Source organism: Ochlerotatus camptorhynchus, unplaced genomic scaffold, assembly GCF_037179485.1.
Source record: "Ochlerotatus camptorhynchus isolate MF236.1 unplaced genomic scaffold, CSIRO-AGI_Acam_v1.1 ptg000621l, whole genome shotgun sequence".
NCBI classification, from domain to species: Eukaryota; Metazoa; Arthropoda; class Insecta; order Diptera; family Culicidae; genus Ochlerotatus; species Ochlerotatus camptorhynchus.
The window spans coordinates 663,137-686,385 of NW_027041100.1; the positions used below are offsets into that span (position 1 = coordinate 663,137).

A 23,249-nucleotide genomic window follows, 5' to 3' on the forward strand; every position below is an offset into this window, starting at 1 on the left:
CAACAAATCAGCCGATCCAACTCACCATATTCATGAAATGCTGTTCCCGCAACCGCTGCAGCTGCTTCTGCTGCTCCTGTAGCTGCTGCTGGTGAGCCATCAGCGACTGCTGGAGATTGGAAGCCACCACCGGGGTGATCGTAATTTCACTGTTCGACTTGGACAGATTGAGACCGGTGTTGGCCTGCAGGTTGGCCAACGCTCCGGACGTGACGGTAGCCGCCTGCGAGTTCATTCGCTCCGGTGCCGTCAGCAGCCGGGCCAATGTCGGCGAGAACGATGTGAATCCGGTCGCGTTCGGTCGAGAGGACGATTTCGTCAGAATACCGTGCAGCAGCGAATTGGTCGAGTTGTTAGTGTTGTTGTTGTTGTTGTTGTGTTGCGATTGATTTGCCGCGCTGGAGTTACTTCCAGTGCTGTGGTTCATGTCGGCATGCGAACCGGCACCGGAGTTGGCATTCATCACCGGGTGCAGGGTCACTTCCGGGTAGGAATTTTTACTCAGATTGGCCGCAGCGCTGTTCTGTTGCGATTGCTGTTGCTGCTGTTGGCGGGAAGAAGATGAAGAATGGGTTGTAGTAGATGAGGTTGCGGTAGCATTGCTGCTAACTGCGGCGGCGGCGGCTGCGGCTGCTGCTGCTGCTGCACCCAAATTGGACAGCAAATTGCGATCGGTTTGGCTCATTTTGGCAAACTGGGCCAGAACATCGTTGATGGAGAAACCGGCACCGGTGGGTGAGGTTGATAAGGCTCCAGCAACGGTGGTCAGGTGGTTGTTGGAATTGCTTTGGGACGAATCGTTGCTGGAGGGACGGGAGTTCTGAAACGAATAGTTTTGGGGGTTCGACGGAAGGGAAAGTTTGTGTAAGTGGCGGTTGAATTTTGTTTCGTTTTACTCGGAATGTGTGGGAAAGGGGAATGGATTCGGTGAGTGAATTATTCTGTAATGTGGGTGAATTGGGACTGCGATTGTTGAGGTAATTTCAAGCAATTTTGCGTAAGCCTTATGTCCACCTGATGCATGGGAGTCAATTTCTCGATTTCTGTCTATCTTGAAGTCGTACGTTACCAATTGAGAGTAGGTAGTGATAGTCGGAAATGAATGAGGCAAATTGTTTGCCAAAATGGGCCATAGCACCAAAAGCATCAAGCATTAGCATTATATACGTGAACACTTACCTCTGCCAGTAGGAAGCCAAGTTCCGGCATTCGCGACGATCCGCTCTTGTTGGTGATGGTAATCCCTTCGTAGCCGGAGCTAGGGATATTCTTCAGGCGACGTCCTCTTCGGGGCACCTGTTCCGGATGCTTTTGCCGATAGTCAGCGATAATACTTTTGACGTCTTTGATGACGCCTTGCCGTCCGACCTGCAGTTGATTGACTTGCGATTGGGTAAGATGGTTCGATGGATGATGGTGACCATTCAGCAGGGCGGCCGTATGAGCTAGGATGTTATTGGACAATCCGGCAAGGATATTGGCGGCACTGGCAACGCTTGCCGTTGTGGAAGAGGTCGAAATCGAATTGGCACTGGTATTGGGGGCCCCAGCTGCTGTGAGCCCAGCCGAAATTGCCAAGTTGTTCAGGATCTGCTGATGGTTGGAGAGAATTGGCTTAGGGAGAATCTGCCGTTGGATTTGAGCGGCATTGGGCTTCTCCTTGGCAACTTCGGAGGATTTCATGTTCGCCCGAGATTGCAGAATCGTGTTAGTGGAAGTGATCAACGATGAGGAGGACGTTGATAATGGCACCATAGTGACGGAGCTGTTGATGTGATTGAACTGAGCAAACAGGCTGTTGTCTTTGCTGCCGGGTAGCTGCCGGCTGCTGGAGATCGAGTTGGTTGAAACGTTGGCATTCTTGCTAGTATTGAGAGTACTGCTGTGCAGCGGAGTCACGGAAGCGGGACGGATGTCTACTTCCGGTGGTGGCGTCGGTGGCCGAGGACCAACGGACGCGGATCGAACGTTCGTGAGGTTCGAGGAATCAAAGTGGGTGTATTCTGAGACTTCACCTAGCTTGGTCTCCATGACGTCCATGACATGCTTCTTCCGCGTGAGCCGGAGCAGGATCTCTTCTTTCACTTTCTTCAAATGGATCATATTGTTCCATTCGATTTCTTTGGCACGTATCATTTCGTTTAGGGTCTGAATTTCGACCATAAGGGCATCGGTGTGCTTCTGGATGTCACCCACCGAGCGGTTGGAAGTGGTTTCGATGTACTCTTTCAGCAATCGATCATGTGTTGGGTAGTTGGATTCCAACTCCCGTTTTAGCTTTTTAGAAGGAACTAATGGTTCATCGTCTTCTTCCCGATCATCGGGATCCACAGAACGACGCCGCTTTCGAGAAACAGCTTCCGTTTCCCTTGGCTTCTCCGATTGCTTCTCTTCTCGACTAGACTTGCTTGCACTAACTGGTGCTTCCTTTGTTGATTCCTGAATCCGCTCGGAATCGTCCTCTATTTCCTGCTTCACAACAACCGTCACCTTTTCCGGACTACCCTTCCGGCTATCGCTCGGGCTTTTGTCCAATTGAAGGGTCTCCAGTTTCCGCGTTGGTTTAATGCCAACCACGCTTGAGTCCTTCTCCGGAGAACTATCAATCATCTCGATGGCATCCGAGTCATCTGTCTGCCGATCGCTTTTGTTGGCATCGTACGAAGACGACAAGTCCACAGCACCTTCCTCCTCGTCTTCATCGTCTTCGTCTTCTTCATGTTCATCTTCGTCATCTTCATAGTCCTTCTCACTTTCATCAACATCCATCTGGAATGTTAGTTCATCATTGAAATCACTCTTGGAGCCATTCTGTTTCTTTGCGTCCGCGACAATGTCGTCGATACTGTCCATTATATCTTCCGCCAGCTCATCTTCGTCCAACTTTTCCAGCTTCCGGTCTTTCTTTTCAACCTTTTCCTCATCTTTTACCTTAGCCTTCTCATCCACTTCCACCCGGCGGGGTACTTCCTTGGAATTGTCTTTCACCGTCATGTTTTCTTTGTTTTCATCATCCTTTTTCAACTCACTCACGGCTTTCGCAGCATCACCGGATGCCACTAGTGCTTCTTCGCTGCTATCCTTCCGTTCCACCTCACCAGGAGTGATCGTTTGTTCTTCTTTGGATTTGGGATCCTTAATCGATACTTCCTCGGCAGCGGTAGTTGTTTTCGCCCCCACACTGCTGACGGTCGACTTGAGACTGACTATCTTGGTGGCATCGGAACAGACGAGCGCATCGCTGCCCTCTTCCATAACGTGCATACTGCGCTTGTTTAATCTGAAAGGAGAACAGAGAAAAAAAAGAGGTGATTAACTCTCTAAGCTGGAGGAGAAGGGGAGGCGATCGAAGGTTGTGGATTAGTGCGTGACCGTGACCAAAGTGAGTTCCAATCCAAATTTTCTGTCGATATGTAGCCTTCCGAATTCCAACGCGCCTAATAAAGAAGGAAACCACACATCGAAGTAATAACTTCCTCTGCCCATGATCTTCGGCGCAGAATCCGAATGTGCTCGTGGTAGGTCACCACACCGAGTAACGTATTGTTTCAGTAATTATTTAATAGGCATATATTTGCAAGCCGCAGTGGACCATCTCTTTCTCGCTTTCGATCCGGTCTCAGGTGCGCGGCATTGAGCGGAACCAATTCGAGAATAGGTACCCAAGTCCGACTCATGTTGCTTCAAGCTGTTCTAATCTCATTGTTCGTTAGGTGCGCGCGAGAGCGAAAAAATGATCCAACAAGGCCATCCACGGCCGGTGGTTATTTTAATAGGCCGCAGCCCCCCCATTAGTAGGAGGAAAATGCCAGGTGCCTTCGAAGGAATCACATTAACCTTTCTAGAGGTTGATAATCAAATTAAACTAAATCACCATAACCCGCACACCCACCATCTTGACGTGAAGATCGCAAATCCAATCACCACTGTGAGCAATTATTAGAACAAGAATAAGATGCAGATCTCGGAGTTCTGATCTGCCTGCCGCAGCAGCAGCCTCCAGAACTGGTACAGATCAAGAACGTTCTCACCATCATCGTTCCGTCGCTGCCGCAGCAGCAGCAGCAGCACCTTCTCTCTATGATCTTTTTAGAAAACTGTGTCAGAAGGCTAACTTGGTCGCGGAACGTTCAAGGTTGTAGCGCAGGCGACGTGCATATAGGCATATCTCATGGATGCTGGCAATAGTTGAACACAAGGCAGGGTGCCACATGGCTTTTTCGCCTAAAAGGTCACCCCGCGTGCGCTGCAGCTGCTGCCACTGCCCCTGCTGCCACTACTGATGATTGGTCGACAAAGTGCGAATTGTGTACCTACCCTCTACACACACATTTTATCTCGCTCGTCCGGGGGGGACTGGGAAGAAACACACAGGAGATGGGAGGTAGCGACAGCAGCAGCGTAGCATTTGATTTGAGCGGCCTGTGAGTTGGACTTTCAAGGATCGATGTAACATGTATTGCTGGTACCGCCTGGGTGAGTTGAGAAGATATGCGCCAAGATTGTGCATCCACAATGATGCCAAACCGTAGTTGACAGAGCAGCAACCTGTGCTGTGACTGTTAAAAGGATGGTTGCGGTGTGGTTTAGAAAATGGAATTTACAACTTTGCTCGAGTGGTTGAACGTTGATGTCCGTTCAACTTGACTGGTGCTGCACAGCTGCACATAGGAATGATAGGTACCTACTATGGTTTAGGCCTTCAAGGCATGGGGGTCCTTGTGACCATTCTAGTGTAGCATATTCTAATGTTGTAGAATTTTGCTATACCTATGTTAGATGTTAAGCGTGAAGATCAAAGGCGGTTCGTTTTTGATATTGCATGCAGGAAGCATCGATGATGGCTAGAAGGCCAACTCCCCCGTGTTTTTGTTCTATTAGCTTATGAGCTGTGTGGGTGGAGAATGCTGAGGAGCATTTTAAGCTTCTAGCATTAAGTTATGGACTTAGCCGTAAGACCGAAATAATGCCGAAATTCGGTATGAGTTATAATTATACAAATCCCAGAAAACAAAAAAAAAATCTGAGATTACATAGGGGAAATGTTAGCTTCGGCAATACCTTAACCTATTATCGTCAGGGGGTAAACAAAATCCTAGAGCAGTCAAATTTGGCCAATACATGCTATGAAACACAACGTATCCACATGCCAAAATTGAGCTCTCAAGGACGTTGTTTACTCCCTGACGATAATAGGTTGAGGTATTGCCGAAGCCAACATTTCCCCTACGTTTACTGTCTAGAACTCAGAAGTCACAAGAAAATTTATCAGACTGAATTTTCAAAATCTTGGATGCTTGACAATGTTTCTAAGCCCATGAACATTTGTTTTTTCAATGTCTCGATTTTTCGATTTTCGATTTTTTTTTTAAGTTGAGCAATTTTCAAGAACATTGGTTCATCTAGTAAGCCATCAGGATCCCCGTACTAGACGCAAACCTCCTCTCAGGTGACCATGGCAATGCAAGAAAAAATGTTTTCGTTGAAGGAAGTAGGGTAGAGCGCTACTTCGTCGTAATCGTCCATTTCCGTTCTATCGAGCAGAAAACATCAGCATAATCAATGATTTCACCGTGCACAAATTAGTAATACGTTTGTACCGATGCGTTAGGTCACAAGCTACAACACAAAGCCTATTTGAGCGTATTGTGTGAATTTTTCATTGTTCTCAAAACAAAAGAAGCGCTCCTAGCAAACACGATTTTTCTACCTTCATCCGTAAGACGAAGAAAATCCAATGGCGTTTCAATGCGTTTGGACGGAATTGAAACTCGTAGGACGAATTTGGAATCAAGAAGCATTGTTAGATTTTTAACAATATCTCAACAATGTGTAGTTCTTTATCAAATTCGACGGTACCTAATGAAAGGGGAATACATTTAGAAGTCATCTTTGATAGAAACATTTAACAATACATTTAAAACCCGTTCAAGAAAGAGGGGTAAAGCATGGGTTGTCCTTAGTTGGACGGAAATTAGATCAAAAACCCTATTCCAACAAAGGTTATTGCTATTAGATATTTTTGCAAACAGTGACAGACAGCAGACATGAAGCTCAAGTGGAGGTGCTGGGCAAAGGTGTTATATCGTAGACAAATGGTAAGTTACAAATTCGCTGTTGTTGTCGTACTGCAGTACCGTTAGTATATTTAAAATTAACCATCAGCCGCTGAAACTATATGAATTATCGCGTATTTCTGTTGTTCATTACATACCAAGTGAAAACTTAATCATATTTTGCCGTGGAGTGCTGTGGTTTTGAGATGCTCGATAACCCTAGAGGGATCGAAGCGCAGTTGATAACCAACAGTTCAATTGTTTAAACCATGAGTTTCGGAAAGAGTGTAAGCGTGATCTAGTTTGGAAGACACTGTTGGCTGCTTTCAGAGACGTCGTTTCATTTGAATAGCTTTTTGTTAAGTCGGTCGTATATTGTGGTAATGTAAGGTGGCTATGGAGCAACCGTTTTTGCTTAGCACTCCGAACACGATGCCTCCGGTAAGGTGTGTAACGGCAAATTGACAATGTTCGAAAAATGAGGAATGATTTTGCCATTTATCTAAAGATTTTAAATCTGATGATAGCGAATAAATCTTTAAAGTATGTAGTTTAAAATGGACGATTAGATATATATAGACGACGATATAGATTTGAAAAACGTTGATAAATGGTTGAACTGTGATTTTTCAAACATTGCAAGCTTTCCGTTACACGTTTTACCGGAGGCATCGGGTTCGGCGTGTTAATAAGTTGAAGATCATGGATTTAATTAGATCTGTTGTTTAAATAATTTAACTCTATTTTCAGCTCTTTGAATATATTCAGTGGCGTTTCCTTAACCTCAATCTACTTTTGGAAAACCCTTCGATATTTAAAGCCTTATGAACTTCAGGGGCAATTTCTACCTACACGATGATGGTGTTGGTTTGTGTGGGCGGCCTTCGATTTGTGAGGAATGAGCTTTCGAACGGTTTGTTTACAAATGCTGATGGGCCCTTTTCTATTGTTGATCCAGAATTGTCAACGATTAAGGATCTTATTTAGATCTGAGGACTTCCCTGAAGTTTGAAGGACTTAACTGAATATATGAGGACCCTAAATTTGTATGAGCTTCTCTGAAGTTCATAAGGCTTTAAATATCGAAGGGTTTTTCCAAAAGTTTGTGGGTCTTTCCTTAATTTCTTGGAAATTCCCTGAAGTTTGGAGAGCTCCCATGAATTTCGTAGGACTACCTGTAGTTCAATCGACTTCTCGGAAGTTCTAGAAACTTTTTTGAGCTTGGAGAACTATGTTAAGTTCAGAGGACTTCCCAAGAGAATTGAAGACTTCTCTGAAGCTCGAAAAAAATCCATAAGTGTCATAGGATTATCCTTAAGTTTTAAGCAATGCCTAATGTCGTAGAAGTTACATTGAATCTATAGAAAATTCTGTAAAATTCGTAGTTATTCCCCAAAGATTAAAGGACTTCCCTGAAATTCGTAAGACTTCTCTGAAATTTGTAGAACTTCTCTGAAGGTTCTTAGAGATTTCCTGACCGTCGTAGGTCATCACAGTAGTTCACAGGATTTTCCTGAAACTTGTAAGACTTTCCCAAATTTTGTAGAACTTACATGAAGTTCGAAGGCCTTATCTGAAGTTTTTAGAAATAGAACTTTTTTATTGAACGTGTTGAACAGGTACTTCAAAGTAGTTACGCGTCGCCACTACTTAAGTCTGCTATCAATTAAGCACAAATCATAAAGGGCGAACACGAAATTATTGCGACACCGAAAATGTCATGCCAATTTTCTTATAATGTTTAGAATCAAACCAAAAATTTTAGGGTAGTTTTATACATATTCATGTTCTTTGGAACAAAATGAACAGAATTGGCCTCATACCACTCCAGGACACTTTTAGAATAGTGGCATGTTCGCCCTTTACAAGCAATTGATTCGAGAAAAAAAATGAAATTAAAAATAAATACAAAATATATTTACTAAATTCTTAGAGTAAATTTTGTTCATCAATGTTTAGTTGTGTGAAAGATTTAGCTTGAACAAAATGGTTAGTTTTGACCTGATTATAAAAAGAAACTATGACATACATAAAATTTAAAGCCTATTTAAATTATACAAACAAGATTATTTTCCTGGTGGACTTATGAAATTCCTGTTTTTTCCTGGTGAAAATAAATTCCCGACTTTTTCCCGGTTTTCCTGGTTCACTTGCCACCCTGTAATTCATTTAAATTATTATTAATATTAACTTTTTCAGCTAAGAGATGAACTAGCCTACGGCTATAATCTCTTTAATCAAGATTTAAAAGACTTTTCAACCTTCTGTTGACCCGGTTGTTGGTTGTTTGAAAATGTTTTTTTTTTCAGTTCTTCGATTATGGAACACTTTTAGATTAGCATTATAATGATTTTTTTTTCAGCTTCAGGAACATCTTTAGATTTATATTGTAATGATTCTAGCTTTCCAGCTTTCGCCCTGGTTGAATCTATTGATTTGATTTGTTTAAATAGTTTTCAGCTTTTTGACGATGGATATTTGGATTTAACAATTTTTTTCCAGCTTTCGTTGAGGCAAATACAGAAATTTAGCTTAACAGGAACAAATTCTCTCAATGCACCGTATCGTCTACCAAAACGAACCCAACCCTTATATCCAACATCCCAGTGATTTCGCGTGGAAGAGTAGAGGATTTGTTGGCTTCGTACAACACGAATTTTCACCTCAACATATTCCTACCCATTCCTTAAAAGTATGGGTTTACCAGTTTCTACACATTGAGGATGAATGCTGGTCCCAAGCCTCATCTGTTGGTTCTCTGTGTGATTACAGCTGATCTGATAGTAACGGAGTAGCGGACGCGGGCGGTCAATCATGCTCATACTCATAGTTCATGCAGCTTCTACCAAAGCCCTGACAGGTTCGTGTCTACAATTATAATTTCACGTAAGGAGGAAAGAGATACCTGAGATGGGTCGAAGAAAGTCTACGAAGAGGCCTGTTGTTGTTGGTGCAGCTCCACTTGGTTATTTGGGTGGGATCATTCCTTTTTATTTATGTATACAGTAACTTCTGCATATCGTTAGGACATCAATTCAGCTTATCGTTTACCAAAACGAACCCTACTGCAAACCCAACCCTCTTACCCAACAACCCAGTCATTCCTCGTGGAAGTGCAGAGGATTTCACGTGTCACGTCAACACATTCCTACCCATTCCTTTCTTGACCTGCGTTCGGGCGCGGCTGGCGCTGGTATTGCCCAGTTTGAGATCACTAGTTTTTACACATTGAGGATGATTGCTAGTCCCAAGCATCGTCTATTGGTTCTCTGTGTAATTACAGCTGATCTGGCAATAACAGAGTAGCAACCGTGGGCGGTCATTCATGCTCATGCTCATGCTAAGCCATGGGGGCCTCCCTTAGCTCAGTCGGTAAAGGCGCAGCTACAAAGCAAGACCATGCTGGAGGTGGCTGGGTTCAATTCCCGGTCCAGTCTAGGAATTTTTCGGGTTGGAAAATTTCTCGACTCCCTGGGCATAGAGTATGATTGTACTTGCCACACAATTATACTAATGCAAAAATGGTAGCAGGCATCGAAAGCTCTCAATTAATAACTGTGAAAGTGCATCTAGAACACTAAGTTGAGAGCACGCAATAAGCTAATATGCCATAAGCAATAAGCTTGAAATGCGAAGAAGAAGAAGTCATGCTAAGCCATCAGGATCCCCGTAACATGGGTAGATCATCTTTTCGTGGTACGTTACGGGATGTAAGATCTACTACCGATTCCTAGTCCTAACTACTTCAAACTAGGGGAACAGGATTTTTCAGTAATCAAAGGAACACATCTTAGTCCTTGTTACTTTTTATGCCCTGTTGATAGTGAAAAGATTCGGCTTTGTCCACTGAGGATGATCTTGAAACAAGGAAAAAATGAGTTAGTTAGTCTTCATCTATGTGATTCCTAATCCTCTATTCGTTGTTCCATAATTTGTAATGGTTAAGACTAGGGTTCTGATGCATGGTCATCAGTGTTGGGAAAATATCAAAAAAACCTAATCTCACCAACGCCCAAGATCACGCTTGATTTTCGTAGACAAGCAAACAACTGCGGTTGATTTTGTAAGCTGTGATATCGCAGCTCGGAATATCAAGCTAACAAACCTCACCAACTGCAAATCTCACCAAGCTGTGGTGAGATTGAGTTTAATGATTTTTGCTTTACACCCGAATGCAACCGAAACTTCCATAACGGCTTGCAGCAGTCCCTTCGCGTCTGCCATCGGTGAAGATTAAAAAGAGATAGCAAACTATGATTTCTCTTTCTAAGAAAACGATGTGCAATGGAATCATTTTTGTGTCGAGACAACTCTCAGCTGGATTTTTGCACGTTGTGAATAGTCTCGCAATATCAAAGGAGCTTGTAAAATCAATATCAAGCATGATATTTTGTTCCACGCGTGATATTGCGAGCGCATGAGACCGGAAAAAATATCAATTGATTTCTGATTTTGCCATCACTGATGGTAATTATCAGTGTCATTCCTTAATGTTGTTGCTAAGGAATCCAATTTTGACTGATAAAGGGGCGCGGTGCCTTTGGAGGGTGTTTCAACAAATAGCGAGACCTTTCAATTAGAATCGATTCCTTGCGATGAAGGCAAGAATGACAACTGTATCAAAACCGAATACTTCATCATTTATCAATAGTGATGGAGTAATACGACATGCACTAAACTAAGTACACGGGATATACTACAACAGATCAAATTACTGGTCGCAGTGGTGTTATGTCCCAAACAGAGGAAAAAAAAGCCATCAGGAAGAATTCAGAGGACAAGTCCAGGGGACTTCAGGGCAGATCCGATGGATTTCCTTGATATTCCCTGATTTTCCAGTAATAATAATAATAAAAAAACAAGTATAGTGCCTACCCGTTTTTGGTAACACGACCTTATCAGTTATTACTTTCCTCAGATATGTAGGGTAAACGCTCCTATAGTTGCGGTACGTTAGAAGCGTTAGGTTCCTATAGTTGTGTATCGAGTCTCCATGCACAACTATAGGAACCTAACGCTTCTAACGTACCGCAACTATAGGAGCGTTTCCCCTACTAGTACTTTCTGATTTTTTTTTAATGGAATGCCATATGGACCTCTTACCTATGATCCAGTTTTCTTTTTTTTTAACTTTATTATAGAGATTTAAGCCGAAGGCTAGTTCATCTCTTAAGTGGACCAGTACAATCTCAAATCAAATAAAGCGTTCGATACATTTTATAGAATGCAAAAAAGATAGAGATCGCGTATAGCCAAAAACGGAAATTCACCGCATTTTTCTAAATTCACAAATTTTAGACATGGTTAGGGCCAGGTAGTCATTTCAATCAGTTTCTCCTGTTTTTATGAAAACTTCAGCAAGCGAACTTACTGCTCCATTGCTTTGGATTTTTAATATGAAACTGGAATCCGGAAATTTCCCTAAAATATGCAAAAAACTCGTTTTTAGTGCCTATCTTTAAATCGGGTAGAAAATCTGATTAGCTCATGTATCCCGAAACTTTTTAAGGTGCTTGTAAATGAAAAACTATTTCTTCAAATTAAAAACATACACCTACCAATGCTATCGACGCCTGGACCCTACCTATCGACCCATCAACTCATAATCCGGGGTGCAACGATCTTTACTTCACATCCGAAGGAAGGCGTGATCAGAGATTTTTTAATTTCATTAAATCCCGGCGGTGCCGACTGGGATTGAACCCAGGCCCTTTTTAGTAAGAGGCAGTCACGCTTACCACTACACCACCATCGCCGTTAGAAAAACATTAATTTTCTCTATAACATTGTCTCCGACGTCATTTCGATCAGAAGTGCCGGTTCTGTGCAACAATTTTTTGGAAAATTTCAAAGACGTAATTTTGAAAATTTGGCAAGATCCAAAATGGCCGAATTTTAGCAAAAATGTGAATCATTACCTTTAACAAACAATTAGGGGAAATGACGGCTTCGGCATGACAGACTATTTTCGGCAACACAAATTGAAACACTATTTTCACTGGATTTTCTTACGAAAACACTTCGCTGAATGCATGCAAACGATTCTTTATGCTTTCAGCTTCAATTTGACTAAATTTTTACCACTGAGAAAAAGCAATCTAGCAAGGTTTTCTTGAAATGCAACACACGCACTACAAATTGTAGCTGATTTCGAGTTGCCGATAATAGAACAGCAGATTTACATGCAGTTCAAATGGAACGGTTGCCGAAGAAAAACTGGTTGACGACAATACTCGCTCTCATTAGAGAAGATTGGAGCTTTGTAAAAGCGTTTCAAAACAGTTTTTGACAATTCTTTCGACTGAAATTGTTAGAGCAGCTGGCAGCAAAAGATTGTAAACAAACCAATACTGCATATGTGTGCGTTCTTTAGAGAAAAAGGCTATAGAAAGAAGGTCGCTGCTTAGGTTGCCGAGAATACGTAAATTCCCCTCGTTAAAAAGTTCAAAGTTTTATGCAAATCGGAAAAAGTCGATTTTTCCCGAATCCTCATTTGGTGTGGAACTACTCTATGTCTATATTTCTATACATTATTCAAAATTAATCACGTTAAACAAGTTGCGACAACACATTTGAGAATCACAAAGGGACGGTTCATAAGCTATGTAGACAGATTAGGGGGGTGGCGGGGGTCAGCGATAGTATGCGTTCCCTACAAATTATTGACAAAATCGCTCAAAACCCGTCTCCGTAATTTATGGACAGCCCAAAGTTCTTCCTGCACTCCACCATGAATGACTTCAGAAGCTGCCTGCTAACCAATCAACCAAATACGCTATTAAGCGAGCAGCCAGAATCGGCAGCCGTCCCAGGTAATCACGTTCCACGGTGCAGCTGTCAAGGCAGCAGCAGCGAGTCAATTCAACGATCAGCCAGACGCCCCGCGTGTCAAGGCCATGTACTTGCTTAAAGTTAAACTAACCTATATTCCACACCAAAAGCCGCCGTCGACAACGACGACGACGAAGCCGGTATACGATGTGGTGGTGCTGTTGCTAGTACCGCTGTGTTGTGGTAAGGTTTGCAAAGTGATTCGCACCACCGCGTCGCGGCCGTCAGCGTCTGTTTGCATACTTGCAAAGAACCGCACATATCGCACACCCTTTGTGTCACCTCAACCTCGTATGTTTCGTTCGTTAGGGTTGAGCTGTGCTCAAGGATACGCAGGTGGGTTATTGTGGGTTCCTAATTTCGAGTCACCAGTTTGCGTGCCGGTTAGATGATTTGACCACACCCTCGAACTTCGATTAGTGGGGGGGTTATGGTCAACCCAACTATGAAGCGAGAACCACCCTAAGCGTCCGTCTATCGTTTCCCTGAGTTGTCATTGCCGACTGTTGAATGCATTTAATAATTTTTTCGAAGGACATTCAAATTAGACTTGGAAGAGACTGCTCGGTGGATCCAAGCGAAAGAGAGAGAGATAATGCAAAATCCTTCAAGGTTTAGCACACATTGGATGATTTCCATTGAGTGAGAGCGAGAGTATGAGTTTTATGGTCGCTGTCTGGTGCACTTTTAAAAACAGAATTTGTGAATGGAGAAAAATGCTCGGCAGTGGCATGACGTATGGTAGTGTTTTGGTTTATGCATTTGCCTCTTCCCCCGCATGGCGCAGAAGGTCTACCTTTAATGACAGAGATTTGCTACTTAGTGATGGTAGCGTGTCGAATCGGTGCTTAGATACATACATGTGTATTAAATGCTAGACGACGACGACGACGACGGAACCGAATGGCACTGAAAGCGAAGGCGTACAAGTACCACGGTGAGACGACGGCCGGTGGAAGCAAACATGGAAGGTAGCGGTAGAAACTTCTTGGCCTTTATTGATCGTCAATGACACGCTTAGTGTGTACGTAGGACAAGCGTACGTGTACGTGAATATGGACGGTTCAGCGACTGTAAATAGTTGTTGTCGTCGCCGGCCGGACTAGAAGTAACAAGAGATGCGCCAAGCGATGACCTAGATTTGCTACGTCCGCTGCCGGTGATGAACTTTTTTCCACTCTTCCTTTCAAACGATTCACACAGCACCGGATGGCCATGAGGGGGTTCCAAGGATGCGCTGATTGACACCGCACACCGCCGCCGATATGATCGGTAATGGGCGAGATTTACATGTTGGAACGATCGTGTTTGCAAACGATTAGATTGGCAGAATGCGAATTGAGGACATGGAACGGAAATTCGACGCAGGTTGACCATGGCAAATCATAAACCTAATCAAAGGATCTCATTCAGCAGTCGCTGAATGAAGTTGATTGAAGTTTATTGAAAACGGATCCATCGTATGGGTTGGCGAGTCACACAGAAGGTCAGGAATCGAATCATTTGATCATACAGCGAAGCCAAGCTATGATAACCCAATATTACGATGTTAGGAGTGGTTAGATCAAAATGCACATAGCACGAGGCACAAGGTTACCCATATATGAGGTTGCATAACGTCCCTCGTTGAAGCCAGAATACCCACCAGACAACACAGAACACGTAAATAGCTCTCGAGACATCTCATTACGGACCCCATTGCATTGGTAATTGCCGAGATTCCAGGAAAAATTAGAGGCACGTTCTGCTGCACAACTACCCCTCGCTGCATGCAGCTTCCATTGCACACAAGACTGCAAGCACTCGTCACTCTTCGTTCAGTAGTTTATGCAAATGTGTGTTTTTTTTTCCCTATTCTTGACATGACAACGCCGTACAGAGAACGCTTCAGAATCTTTGCCTCAAAACAGCAAAACCAAAGCTTCAGATGCCTATATTCTCCCCCTCTAGCCCTAGGGACGCATACAGACAAAAGTGTGCACCTGATGCACTTGACTTCCCCTTATCTAGAGTTGCAACACGAACTACGGAAGTTACCACAGGTTCCAGTGCAGCTTACGTAAGTTTTCCAGAAAAAAAACAGAAACAAATACGGCATCGGTCTTTTTTCCCACAAGTTAAGTTTGAGTTGGTGCCAGCTACATACCACATCAACTGCACGCGCCCGAACAAGATGCACCTCGCGACACGCTAATGCATTGGCAACCAACTAACGCCATTCAAAGAGATCACATACACACACACACTCACCAGCAGATACAGCTCTCGAAGATAATCATCGTCATTAGAAATGAGATGGCTTGAAGGAAGAAACCCCACGGATGGAGGCTTCTGTGCGGGCGAGCAAGCGAGCAAGTGGCCTACCGATATTGGCGGTTTGAGGTTGAGCACCACGCTCGGTGGCGGCGTCGATCAAGGGCCCAGGAAGGGAATGTTCAACACGAGGTTCAGCAGGGTAAAACCTCACGCGGCTTTAGGGGGATAAAATATTACCGATTTCAAGGTTAAGCCAAGTTGTTCGGTTGGTTGTGCATCGTTTTGCAAACAAACCACACACACACACACGGACACACAGTTCATTGAAATGGGTGCTGCAGTTGCAGCAGTCAGTGGTGGGTAACACTATACGGCAGGGTCGTCAACGTGCCACATTTTATCCTCTATTATCCCAACAACGATTACTCAGCCAATAATGACAGACTGATGATACAAGGAATTTGAAGACAGACGTAGAAACGGGGAGGATTTTGAAGAAATTGAAGTTAATGGTAGAAAACCAAGTTTTGGGACCTCAGATAACCAAATCAACAAAGACAAGCTATTTATGATAACCCAATAGAGTTAGAATTTTTTTTTTTAATGCTCAAAAAACTCAAACTAGTAACCTCTAAACAACATTTCCCAGAGTTGCCGTCTTACAAAAGTTTGTGTTTAACACTTTAAGCTATCATTTGGAAAATGAGCCCCCAAGTTTCATGACCAGGGCTATTAAAAGATTTTCAAATTTTGATACGCGAAATCCGCGATTTCTCAAAAGAAATCTGCGACTGATAAAAATCAGCTTTCATTGCTTAAAAATACCATTTGTGTAACCACTACATGGCATTTGAAGATCATTGCTTATAGCATATTAGCTTTTTGCCTGTTCTCAACTTAGTATTCTTTGAAGCACTTCAACATTTTAATTGAAAGCTTTCTTCGTATGTCCAAATTTAATTTGAGGTTTATATGCATCAAATACTGAAAATATTTCTAAAGACTCTGAGGAGTGTTCCAAGGGTACTGCTTTGAAGAAAATTATAAAAAGAGTTTTAAAGAAATTGTGAGGGGCATATCAAAGAATTAATGGGAATTCTGAGCTGAACAAGAAAGTCCAATGGTCATTTGGCGGAGATTTCATAGAGAATACTAAGTGCATGCACGTGATTTTTGCATGAGTATTATTTGAAGAATTGCTAGAATTATTCATAGTATGAAGAGCATTCAGCATGAGCTTGAATTCAGAAAGTGCAGAATATTTTCAAGAGTGTTGTGGAGGAAATTATAAGAGAATTCAATTTTTCCGAGATCCGAGATTCTGGGGCACAGATTTTTTAAGATTTCATGCTCGGAAAATTATTTGATCATGGATTTAGAAAAATCTTCAATGGTCAGGGTGTTTTATTGAAAATTGAATATTCCGGACATGATGGGGAGATTATCGAGAAGATTAGGGAACGTAAGTTCCAAATCAAGCAAACATAGGGGAATTTACGTATTCTCGTCAATCTAAGCAGCGTCCGAACTTCTATTAGCGATTTCTCAGCGTCACACACATACATGACAGGTTTGTTTGTTGACATTTATCTGCTGCTTGCTGTTCTACCAATTCCAATCGACAGAATTGATCAAAACGGGTTGAACATGTTTTTACAACGCTCCAAACTTCTCAGGTGAGAGTGACTATTGTCGGCAGTCTCTTTTTCTTCGGCACCCTTTCCATTTGAACTGCGTGTTAACCAGCTGTTCTATTATCGGCAACTCGAAATCAGCCGTATTTTGTAGTGTGTATATTTCATTTAAAGAAAAATATGGCAGAACAGGATTGCACAGTCGTAAAAATGTAATCAGATTGAAGCTGAAAAGGTAAGGAATCGGCTTAATACATTCAGCGAAGAGTTTTGATGGGAAAATACAGTGAAATTAACGTTTCAATTTCGGTTGCCAAAAACAGTCAATGGGTGCCGAAGCCATAATTTACCCTATTTGAAATACCAAAATTTGAAATTTGAATCTTAGCACTATGAAAAGACTTGGACTAGAAGTTCAAAAGTTTTAGAATTTTGAGAAATTAGTACTGCTATTATTTTGAACAATTTTACCTGATAGAGACGAACCAGCCAACGGCTGAAAGTCTCAATAATAAAGAAATCAATCAATAATCAATGGTGTCTCACTTTCCAGCAGGTGCTTCCGAAAATTTAATATTTTGTAATCGTAAAATTGAACATATTTTTAGTTCTTTGGCGAACGTTTCAGCTCAATTGATCATAAGTTAACAAAGTTACATCATGTCAAAGTTGACCATTTTGTATGAAAATTGGCATGCACTGCTGTTTTATCGAACACAGCTGTAAATCCGTACACCTCATACAAAAGTAGGTGTTTTGCATGATTTGTATGGATTTTGATTCATTTCTTAGGTGCGTCGGACCCGCCCGGTACTGATGGAACGCCATAATTTTTTTAAATTTTCATGTGTGAACTAGCAATGGGCGATCTTGGATTGAAACACAAAAGATCGATTCTTTTGGTTCGATTAATCGATTTTTTTTGAATCGATCTCAAACACGACAAAACTCAATTGGTTCGATTATTTTCATTCGATTTTTGTTTCGATAAAAAAAAAATCAGTGCATTTGCATTTGATTTTTTTTTTCTTCACTTGCACATCATGAACATGGATTCTGCAAACAACCAATGTGACAATTCAGTAGAAACATTCACTTCTTATGACATATTTCAGGTTCATCAGTCCTCTGGTATGTCAGAACTGAATCGCCATGGGGACATATCGGCAGAATTACAAAATTTCTTGCATCAGCCTGTTTTCCCACGTTCAGTCGATCCTTTTCAAGCATGGGAGAAAACCCGTAGTGAATATCCCCATGTATATCCCAGTTCTCGAGACAGTTTATCAAGAATGATAACAAGTGTTCCGTCAGAGAGGCAATTCTCTAAAACTGGTGAAACCAAACAGAATCGATATCGGCTCAATGCAAAACGCATGGCTTAATTAGTTTGCCTGGGATCCCTCTCGGATGAGTTTTGGGAAATCTGAATTAAGTACTTTCCGTACTTACCTGCTTTTACACTCCGACCATATAATCGTTTTGTTTCATATGTTAATCTTTCGTTTTTTAAATCGTTCATTTAATACCAATAAATCTAATATTATACCCTGTTAAATTACTCTCCTTATCAAGTATCCTGAGCAAAAACTTCCACATGTCAAATGAAATCAAAATAGTAATTTACTATATTCTCATTGTGTACAGGGGTTACTCAAAATAACTAGGATAGGCAAATTTTTGGTAAAATTTTGAGTGTTGAAACTTTGTCAAATATGATCCGATTTTAAATCTTCAAAGAGCATTTGACTGGAAAACTAATATTGTTTTACGGTAGCCACGAAAATAATCCTGGTCACCGGATACCGGAGATATTCCGGAGGGCTTCCGCCCAAAACTTGGTCATAATCTTTCCTTTCATGGCAATGATTGGTCCAACTGAGTGCCATGATATGGCACCCCATACCATAGCTGAGCCTCCTCCATGCTTTACAATCGCTAGCGAGCACAAAAATGCTGACGAACATCTCCAGAGCTGACGTCGACAGTCATTTTGTTCATTAAAGAGTTGTTGTTGTGCTCTTGCTACACCTTACATTAATACAAGAGAGAGACTTTTATTGGTCTACAACCAGAGTTTAAAGAGCTAACCTCCCCATCCATTGCTAGTAGTCAATGGTCCATTTCAAGACTTCAGATAGTTTGAGCTATCGAACGGCATTGTGAAGTGAAAATTTCCTTTTACATGTTATCCTGGGGCATCTGCTGGTTCCAAAATGAGCTCTCCAATGGCATTGTTTTGAACAAAAATGTGTTTGCAGTCTACTACAGGTTCCCCCCGGGGGATTCCAGAGACTCCGGAAAGGCCAATATGGTCAATGTTTCACTTTAAGTATACATATAGAAAGAATATACATGAAAATCCATGAAGAAAGAGCTGTCGTACGGCATGTTTTTGAGTAAAAACGCAATTGTCCCCTGCTACAGGTTCCCCCGGGGTATCCAGTGGTTCCAAGCGCGGCCAATGCGGTCAATGATTCACTTTAAGGGGGTATTCCCGATCTTTTTTTTCAAAAAATCAAATTTTTTTTTTCACGTTTTTTTGTACTTTAGACTATATACTTTCATCCCCCCAAGCCGTTTTCCGATCAGCGAATTCGGTGTCCAGGCATAGCTGACTAATGGTAAGAACCCCCAAATGGTTTTAACTAAAGTCAAAACTTTAAACGCGTTTTTCTCGAAACCACATTTTTTTTATCGGGCGAAGATTTTTCTCAGAAACTATAAGAGATATTGACTTGAATCTTTGCGCATTTTGTTCCTTATTAAATTCTTTGGAGCTTCTCCCACTTTCAGCCAAAAATATTAACATTTAACATTGTTTGAAGCACCTTAAAGTTGCAAAAAAGCGGGCTAAAAATCGCCTGTTTTTTCATATGGCCGCCATTTTGTTAATTTGCAAGATTTTTTGCTGCCAACGGGAGAAGCTCCAGAGAATCTTATGCAGATTATTATTTCATCACGAAATCTGTTTCAGATGAAGCCGTTCCAGAGAAAAGTCTTCGCCCGTCCAGGCGTTTGCGGCGAACAGGGGTCTGTTTGTCGCCATTTTGTGACGTCAATAATGTCTTTTTTTATGTCGAAAAAAAATTATTTGTAAACTTTAATGTTCAATAAACAAGAATCCCAAAGAGTTAGGTGCATTACTATTCATTTTCCTTGAAAAAAAATTAATTGAAAAACAGGCCGAAAAAAGGCAAAAGATTGGGAATACCCCCTTAAGTCTATGGAAAGCATATTGATGAAAATCCATAAAGAAAATGCTGTCGCATGGCATGTTTTTGAGTAAAAATGCAAATGACCCCTGCTACAAGTTCCCTCAGGGGTATCCCGTGATTCCGAGAGCTGCCAATGTGGTCACTGATCCATTTGAAGTTGAATGAATGCCTATCCATGAAAAACCATGAAGAATGAGCTGTCGCACTTCATGTTTTGTTGTAACAATCCAATTTTCCCCTGCTACAGGTTCCCCCGGGGGATACCGGAGGTCCAGAGAGCGGCCAATGTGGTCACTAATCCATTTAAAGTCTATCAAAAGCCTATTCACGAGAAAGCTTGCAGAAAGAGCTGTCGCACGGCATGTATTGGTGTAAAAACGCAATTGACCCCTGCTACAGGATCCTTAGGGGGTATCCCGTGATTCCAAGAGTGGCCAATGTGGTCAATGATTCATTTGAAGTTTATGAAAAGCCTATTCATGAAAAACCACGAAGAATGAGCTCTCGCACGGCATGTTTTGGTGTAAAAACACAATTGTCCCCTGCACCAAGTTGCCCCGGGGACATACCGGAAGTTCCAAGAGTGGTCAATGTGGTCAATGATGCATTTAAAGTTTATGTAAAGTCTATTGACGAGAAACCATGAAGAAAGAGTTGTCGCACGGCATGTTTCGAGTGATTAAATGATCTGCCCGCATTCAGAACCCTCCACCAGAATCGATTACAGGGAAATGGCCATATCATGGCCGAGTATAGGCCGATTTTAGTTCTTGGCATATGATTCGCTTTAGAAATGGTTCTTATTTCTTTGTATTTACTAAAAATATATATTTTTAACTAGCATCATATATAAAATCTCATCAACAATTTAGCAAGATACACAAGACCTCCGGAAACCCGGAGTATCTGCGGTATCCGGTGACCAGGATTATTTTCGTGGCAACAGCGTAAAACAATATTAGTTTTCCAGTCAAATGCTCTTGGGAAATTTAAAATCGGATCATATTTGACAAAGTTACAACACTCCAAAGTTGACCAAAAATTTGCCTATCGTAGTTATTTCGAGTAACCCCTGTATTTATGTTACACTCACAACTCCCTAGTACCACGCTTGTCACAAATCAATTGTAGAAACTTATATACGACTTATTTCAGTCATAAACAAGTTGCTGTAACTTATTGTGATTAAAGTGTGCTACTCGGGCTTTTACTGCGTACGTACAACAGAATTTATTTCTAAATGATCATCACACTAAATGACTTTTATAAGTAAAATGTCATAACAAGATAGCTTATGTAACGTAATATTAAATTTAGACTGAACTTGGCGTTAACCTGTACCTATGATCCATTATATTTGAAAAAAATTTGTGCCTAACGGCGCCGGTGGTGTAGTGGTAAGCGTGATTACCTCTCACCCCAGCAGGCCTGGGTTCAATCCCAGTCGGCGCCGCCGGGATGTTCTGAGGCATAACATCTCTGATCACGCCTTCCTTCGGATGGGAAGTAAAGCCGTTGGTCCCCGGTTCATGAGTTGATGGGTCGATAGGTAGGGTCCAGGTGTGGAAGCTGCCTTCCTGGCACGTCGGTAGCATTGGTGCTCAGCACGGAAAACAAGATCGACGGAAAAAACAAACCGAAGGAAAAAAAAAAAAAAAAAAAAAAAAAATTTGTGTCATTTTGAAAAATGAATTGATTCAAAATGATTGATTAAATCGGTGAATCGATTATTTTTCAAAAAACGTATAGATTCACTAAGATCGATTCTTGCTTCAAGATCGCCCAATGCTAGTGTGGACAGGGCCGTCTTAACCACCCTTGGGGCATCTTGTTTATTTTTTATTGCAGGGCCCCCATGATTTGGTAACAATTAAAAAAAACTAGCACGCCAGAAATAAAAATAGGCACTTGCGACAATCATTTTTCGATTAAATTTATTGTTCTAACCTGCTTTTATTTCAACACACATTCAAACTGAATAGACTAAATCTGTTTACGACTCTTCATTCTTGCAAATCTTGTAATAGAAGTGTTGATATCAAATTTCATCAATATTCACGATCAGTCACCAATTAAGTCTGGTTTATAGCATCCCTCAAATCTCAATTTACGTTTCACTCATTTTAATCTATATTGAGCCGTTAGTGGTCATCATTGCAACCAATGTTTTGAGGAATATTTCCACATTTGGGAAAACCAATTTCCCAAATAGCAATTTTGATTTCATCAGAACCTTGTTGCCCATGATTGGGCATTATAGAATTGTTTAAAACCTTCATAAAACTTGCATTAATACTTGGGTTTAGTCTATATGCCAGTAATGAGTTACAGCACAACGCATATTCTGATGGTTTCCAGTTTTGGCTAAAAACAAACGAAATTACTTTCTAGTCGTAGTGCATTGAAAAAAAAACACACACACCATAGGTCTTTCATGTCTTGGACAGCCTTTCTCAATCTTACAGGGTGTCTATTCAAATCATTTTTTTTCAATTCCCGAATTTTTCCCGGTTATTTAAAAAAAACCAAACCCAAACATCACCTTCGTCTTAAATAAAAAAGCCGTTCAAAAATAACCCTATGAGATAATCATATAATTTTTTCGGCAGAAATGCTCTACAATACGTACACTTTGTAGCAAAAAATATGAGATGAGATTTACATTAACAAGTTGATGATCTAGATCTTCAAAATCTCATGAATGCGTATAAAATCAAATAGTGTCACTGGAAAAAAATGAGCCTAAATGTTGTTTTGGTATGCTGGGAAAAGCATACATCAATACAAAAGACCTGAGCAGGAAAAACGAAGCATTAAACGTTCTTCAAATCTTTCTGGAGTTTAGATCCTGAAGTTCTATAAGCCAAACAACATTTTGTTGGATACAAAGATGTTAGCAAAATATTTATCATTCTCTAAATTGTGGTGGAGATATTTTACAGGTTAATCGAAGTCTTGATCGATGTCCACACAGAATTTTTGAGCATTTTGATTTTTACGGAGACTTATAACATCATTTCAAATTATTAATTGTGTTTAAAAATAACATTGTTGGATTATCAGATCTTAAAGTTCTGCTGACTCAACAAGGTATACGATGATTCGACTTAATGATAGATTTGTAAACCTTCGTGAAACCCCATAATATCATAAGGTTTTAACAATTTAGATCATTTGTTTGCTATCTGGGTGAGATTTTAACTCATGACTTTGGCGTGAGAGGTATGGATTCAGATTTTTATGTTTTAAATACT

At 41.3% G+C, this 23,249-nt stretch overlaps 1 protein-coding gene across 4 annotated transcripts in view; it reads right to left on the reverse strand.

Annotated features, from left to right (window-relative positions):
• The window catches only part of LOC135714137 (probable serine/threonine-protein kinase kinX), a 174,153-nt gene that overhangs the window by 10,661 nt on the left and 140,243 nt on the right, over positions 1–23,249 (reverse strand). For 2 of the 4 annotated variants that reach the window (XM_065237416.1, XM_065237417.1), the window contains exons 4-5: positions 1,180–3,280; positions 26–820 (exon numbers count right to left, since the gene is read on the reverse strand). In XM_065237416.1, the coding sequence (XP_065093488.1) occupies positions 26–820; positions 1,180–3,280 (2,896 nt within the window). The remainder of the gene's footprint in view (positions 1–25; positions 821–1,179; positions 3,281–23,249) is intronic. The other 2 variants (XM_065237418.1, XM_065237419.1) reach the window with 2 other exon arrangements.